The following is a 6,693-nucleotide window of genomic DNA, read 5'->3' on the forward strand; positions in this document are numbered from 1 at the left end:
TATCAGCCGATGCCTTGCGTTCCTTGTATTATATAAAGAATAATTATAATATATTAAAAAACCTTAAAATATATTCATTAAAGAATGCAGTGAGTCTGTAATAAAATTATTCTACCATACGTGGACAATAGGGGCACGCGGTAGCGTAGTTGGTTGAGGCACTATGCTACAAGCCGGAAGGTCACGGGTTCAAGTTCCGATGAGGTCATTGAATTTTTTTAAGTTGACCTAATCCTTCCAGTCGCACTATCTTCCTGGGGTCGACCCAGCCTCTAACAGAAATGAGTACCAGGAATATTCTTGGAATATTCTTGGGGGTAAAGGGCGGGAGGAGCGTAGGACTGAAACCTTGCCGCCATCTATGAGCCGATTGTTTTGAAAATGTGTGAACCTCAACATCTCACAACCCTAAGGACCTCCACGGCCTGTTACAGGGATACCTTTACTTTACGTTGATAATATATGTGGCTAATATATGTACGAACCCTGATATATTTGCAGATTAGAAATCGTAAACTACAATAGCAGCAGCTCTAGGACCTACGTACAGACAAATGAAAATTATAGGAATAAGTTATTACAGCTATGGAATATAGACTTTCCTACTTCAGCAAGCGAAATATACGCAACACATTCAAAATGTTTAAATAAGAAACCAAGAGGGGAATCGAGAAGCATATCAGATACCAAATTACTATAGCCTGAGCATTAGTCCACGTAATGCGCAGAGGTTTCATTAATGGCACCGTGCCGCAAGCTCTTACAATCCTTACCTTGTAGATAAGGTCCTTGAGGCTGCCCTTGTTGTTGAACGGCAGAACCAAGACAACAAAGGTCTGACCCGACACATCGCGAAAGTCCAGGTCCAGGACGGGGTAGATGTAAGGGTGCTGAAGAGCCAGGAACAGTTCTAAGATTGTTCCTCTGGTGCTGGGGTTGCATTCTATGGCGCAGTTGGGACTGAGGGGCACTAGTGTGAGGAGGCGCTCCGTCTTCATCGATGTGTCGCGAACCACGAACCAGTGCTTGTCCACTCGTGAGCCTGCATCAAGTGTATAGTGCTAGTGACCTTTAATGAACTAGATCTGTATTCTCGAACTATAATCTGGGATCTCCGTGGTCCCACATATTTCGTTAAGTTTCCAATCAAATATTAATTTTCGTTTCGTATTGCTAATGGAAGAGTTTTCTCTCCTAAACTATTCATTTGCCGTGCTTGGCAACAGTAAGATTACATAAAGCGATCTAACCACCCCTGCTAACCAGGACTGGTAAACTGGAGCGGGTTTGTCGCGGAATATCACAAAATGTATCTAGGACTTGAGGTTCTCACAGAGTTGGCTATGAAGAGTGCTATCCACTGGGATATAACGATGTTTCGAAGGAACATTTCATCTCTATCTTCAGGTTTGAAGAATAAGACAAGCAATAACCAGAGTGAAAGCAGGTGGAAAACAGAGCCCGGCAACCTACCTAAAAGATAGAACTCTTCATTAAATATATCATTTACCAAATGTCAGAACATTGGATGTTGAACAATCTTGTGCTATACAGAAGAGAAAATCTGTTACTTGGTTTCTCGATATTTCGTCAAGATTGTTTCCAAATACGTTGCAGTTGTAACCTTAAGAAGCGTAACACGCCCACACATCTGTCGTGTACACTTGGTGTGACGTAGGTTCTATCGGTAATGATGCATCTTCTAGGGCAACTGGACACATATCAATTCGGCGTCACAAAATATGTTCATAATTTGGACTCTAAAGTGCGTCTAATATAATTTCTGACCAATTTTCATAAATATGTTGGGTCTATATACTTTCTACATGCTTCTAATTGTTTACTGGCCGTGACAGTATCCGAGCTGAAGCTGACTGGTCTCCACTGCTTACAGATTAATAAGAAAAGCCTAAGGAAATGCTGTGATACATATCAAGATATTGCTGCATCGTGCACTTAAGGCTGCTAAGAGAAACCACGACAGTCAGCGTAGACGTTTTACTTCGGTGTTGATCGGCCCTTTGAAATACGAAATAAAGTAGTTGTGACTACATTTGAATAAATTTTCTGTTCCGTGAGGTTGGTAACGAGATATTTTCGAGGTACAATACGTAGAACTGTTTACGTTTTCATTTTCATTATAAGAACTAGCGAAATTATATTAAAACTATTTAGCTCAATTTATTTGAATAGAAAAAGTACCAGCCATATTACAAATAGCTGGCTAATCAGAAACTGAGAACACAAGTTAACTTCTTACAAGCTGTAGTTGGTTGGCATGAAAAAAGGTTATCGAACATAAGAATTTCGGAACTTTCCTGAGCTTAGCTCTTCAGAGCATGAGTGAAGCAGTTGAAGAATTAACTATGTGTACACAGAACCAACGAACTTCATAGAGCATATTCCAACCTGAGAGCTGACAGCCGCTCAGCTAGTCATAAATTTTGAAAATCGTAAGGAAAGCAAAATTTCACTGCAATCTGTCATTGAACCCGATAGTAAACCAATTAATCAGGCCGTGCAATATTTAAGAAATTTAGTCGCCGGCTTGGGTCGCGCCATAGCTCAAGCGGTTAGCCGCTGGCTTCCACTCGCGGCGGCACGGGTTCGATCCCGGGTATGGTCAAATGGGATTTGTGGTGGACAAAGTGGCGCTGGGGCAGGTTTTCTCCGAGTACTTCGGTTTCCCCTGCCAATCTTCTTTCCACCAATTGCTCCAGAATCACCCTCACCTATCATCTAGTGCTGGTACAATAGGCCAGAAGTGGCCGCAGTACAAGGGGCTTAGTCCCACCCTATTATCATTATAAAACAGTTACATTGAACAGTTGTCTCCGTACTTATCAATGAAGATATTCTACTATGAACACCCACATATGCATAGCCCCAGCAGTAAATAGAGGCATGTGATGAATTTCATTTTGCGGCCTGGGATATTAGAGAACGGTGGGTCAGGTGGACTCCAGAATAGTTGAGGCAGTTCTCGAACGCCTGTGCTAGAACTGAACCCCGGAACTGGAAACTCGCTGCTATCATACCGATGTCGTTGAGATGGTACAGCAAGGTGTATCGCGGACACGACCGCAGATAGTGCTGACAAGCATTTTGGGCGCGTTCCCGTGCCTTCCGCTCCAGTTCCAGCCGCTCGTGCACGTTGGAGTCCGCTTCCAGCGCCGTGTACTCATACCGACCGCCATGTCTGTGTGAAGAATCAGAGGAATATCTCATAAACACGCTAATATCAGATTGACAGTGTGAAATGTTGTCAGTCTGAAATCCTGAGGACAATTCAACGTGTGCCAAACGCCACGGTTTATTCAATATACTCGCAGCTAACTTGTACAAGAGTAAAACATCACCCAGTAGTGATAGAGCACCCACGTTAGGCTGGTAACTTCAGAATACACGTACAAATTGGATGCATTGCCGGTGAGCTAGCCGGATCGGTGTCAGACAAATATTTAATGTTCAGATCCATTAAAAAGTTTAGTACGCCGCATTTTTATTCCCCTTGGTATGCATGAAAACATCGGTCTGACACAGTAGAAGAATTCAATTTTTAAAGTACTGATCCACGTGGCTCTCTTCAAATAAACCTGAGTGATTTGTTTGGATGTTTGAAAGCAAATTTGAAAAAGTTTATTGTGCGGCTACCAACTTGGTCTCTTACTCTTTTGCGAAATCAAGTGAAAACTTCACTCTCATGGAGCTGAGCACTTCTTGAGAAGCCGCCAATTGTGCAGTTACTCAAGAATTTCCCAACATTTTATGGAACCCTAAGGTTCAGTACCGTGTTCACAAGAGGCCTCCAATGGTCTTTATCCTCAGACAGATCTAACCAATCCATACCATCCCATTCTATCTCTCTGAGATCCATTTTAATATTGTCCACCCATCTACGTCTTGGTCTTCCTAGTGGCATCTTTCCTACTGGCTTTCCCACCAATATCCTATATGCATTCATCTTCACTACCATTCGTGCTAAATAACCTTCCCATCTCATTCTTCTTGACTTGATCATTCTAATTATATTTGGAGAAGAATACAAGTTATGAAGCTCCTCATTACGCAGTTTCCTCCAACCTGCTGTCACTTGAATACTCTTCGGACCAAATATTTTCCTCAACATCCTCACTCTGTATTCCTTTCTTAATGTCAGAGACCAAGTTTCACAACCATACAGAACTACAGGCAAAATTATATTTTTTATATTTTTAGGTAGCAGACGATAAAAAAAAAGGTTCTGGTCTGAATCAAGCGAAGACTTAATGAGGGATTTTCTAATCAACTGTAAAATGTTAGTGTTAAGAGTAAATTCACCTTACGTTTAATTTACTTGAACACAGAGTGTGACCATTTACAAGTCAACGAAATATCAGTTTCCGTTCTTCGAGGTAACGTCCATGCGCCTCAAAGATTGGCAGGGTGAATTTCTGATGGCAGAAAAACAAACAAATGAACGAGATCTTGCAGTTATCTAGCGGTATGAGCTCTTGTGTAGAATCTGAGAACCACACATTTCCCTTTATAAAGAATCCTATCTTCTCGGATATAATGCTGTGAAGTCCGTCGAAACTCAGCCGACGTTTCAGAGAAGAATTTCGCCTCCGAAAAATCGGTTGACTACACGGCTACACGGCGTTATGTCCCGGAAGGTAGGACTCCATATGGTGGCTTTTGCGGTTGCATCACGCGTTCCATAAAACCATTTTTTCGTAACGGAAAAGAGGGAAATAAAGGAAATCACGTAATTAAGAAGTGCATAATTTGCACCCTTACTCTAAAACTGTTGGGGCAATTAATCAAGAAAAATAAGGCAGGGCATGTAGCATGAGTGGTAAAAGTTTAAATACATAAGAATTCTTATCTCAAAACTAAAAATATTAACCTCAAAATTAAAAAAAAAATAGATCTAGAGAAATTTTCTGAGACCTAAGTGTATAGGAGAGGATATTATTTAGAAAGGATCTTAGATGAATAGCATATGAGGATATTGACTGAATTAAACTGGCACATGTTGATATATAATGGTGTTATTTGTGAACAAGGTAACGAAAGTTAGGGCTACATAAAAAGCAGACATTGTCTACAGCAGCTGCATATTAACGTTCCAAGAAGTACTTAAACAATTACATCCTTAAAACAAATCAATAATTTTATACCGATACGTGTGGTCACTCACCCATTTCCAGCGTTAAAACACACAGTAGCCGTGGAATTCTTTGACTTGCGCGAACGAGGGAGCACATTGATTAATCCCCAGTAAAAAGGTCCACGACGTTTTGGTTTCTTTTTACCAGCACCATCACCGGGATCTAGAATTTGTTTCCTGAGCGGTCTGTGAATATCCAGTTCAAGGGAGTGCTCATACTCGAAGCCAGGAATGTGGTAACTGCTTAAATCTTGATTGGGGGACGGCGAAGGTTCGAACATGGTCCATACGCGCACACGCATAAACACTACAACCACCACCACCCAATTCTGCACGTCTGCTTCCTTATTGTTGGTCTGTCTGCAGTGAATAATGTAGTTTAAATAATGCTGCTCCGCTGTTATGTAGCCTCAGGGAACTGCGAATTCCAGTCTACTGCCACCATCGTTAAGCATAGCGAACACTTCTAAACAGAGCACAAACCAAACTTCGTCTCTTTATGTGCTTGCTTAACACAGATAAATAGATCGGCTTCAGAAAGGGTTTCACTTTGTTTTAATACATTTTTCAAGTATGCAATATTTTGGTAAATTAATTATACAAATATTGATTACATAATGAATTCACAGGTATCCATGGTCGACAGTTTATGAAATTGTTTTATTAATAACTAATAAGTAGCCTTGATTAGATCCCAATCATCCTGTCTTCATGTCACCCCACTCCTATCTTAATACACGTCAATATCCATCAACAAATATCTACATAACAGATATCAATTTTGTGTATTTAATATAAAGTGCAGTCAAATCTCAACAATTTCGACCTAATTCTTCTTCGTAACAACAGCTGCTCCTGTAATAAACCAACTTAGTGCGTTCAGTAATTTAAGGTCACAATCTGACAGTTAAACCAAATTATAGTATATATTACGCTTTCAATATTCAGAGTCATTTAAATTTCAGAGTAAAAAATATTCTTGCGGCAACACTGAAACAGCCAGCAAGATTCTAATATTGAACTTACTAAAAACAGATTAACACTTGCACGGTCCGTATTACACAAGAAATGTAGTCGCTGATCACTGAAATATTTTCATATATTTTATTACTTCGACCTTCTCCAAGAACAACCACAAAATGAATTCTCTGTTCACCACACACTAGTCACAAATCAACTTCATTCTCTAAGAGCGCCAAGTGATTGAGCTTCGTCGATTTAGTACGGTTGATGAACTCATAACAAATATCCCCCATGACAGACAGCTTTGGCTGCGGTAGTGAACATCAACAAGGAAACAGAGCACTCCAGTCAAATATTCCTGTTCTTTGTATACAACTGAGTGAAGGAATATGCGTATACTTTTAAATATACAAGATAGAACCTGGGCTATAAAAGGGTATCCATGTTTTTGAGGTTCTTCATTAAAGTTGAAATAATTCTCTTCATCTCTTTCTAAATTCAAGTAAAAATTTTAACAAACAGATCATGCAAGTAGCACTTGAATAGCTGTAATGCATCAGAAATTAACCTTTACAATA

At 40.2% G+C, this 6,693-nt stretch overlaps 1 protein-coding gene across 3 annotated transcripts in view; it reads right to left on the reverse strand.

The window, feature by feature from the left end:
- The window catches only part of LOC111867781 (slowpoke-binding protein), a 274,904-nt gene extending 268,497 nt beyond the window's left edge, over window positions 1-6,407 (reverse strand). Inside the window, exons 1-3 of one of the 3 annotated variants that reach the window (XR_004513370.1) lie at window positions 5,183-6,406; window positions 3,039-3,199; window positions 774-1,042 (exon numbers count right to left, since the gene is read on the reverse strand). Coding sequence is in view for 2 of the 3 variants with exons in the window: in XM_023857928.2 (XP_023713696.1) it covers window positions 774-1,042; window positions 3,039-3,199; window positions 5,183-5,454 (702 nt within the window). In the remaining variant the exon portion in view is untranslated. Of the gene's footprint in view, window positions 1-773; window positions 1,043-3,038; window positions 3,200-5,182 lie in introns of all 3 variants that reach the window. The other 2 variants (XM_023857928.2, XM_023857930.2) reach the window with 2 other exon arrangements.
- Window positions 6,408-6,693: the final 286 nt, after the last annotated feature.

Source organism: Cryptotermes secundus, unplaced genomic scaffold (genome assembly GCF_002891405.2).
Source record: "Cryptotermes secundus unplaced genomic scaffold, Csec_1.0 scaffold116, whole genome shotgun sequence".
NCBI classification, from domain to species: Eukaryota; Metazoa; Arthropoda; class Insecta; order Blattodea; family Kalotermitidae; genus Cryptotermes; species Cryptotermes secundus.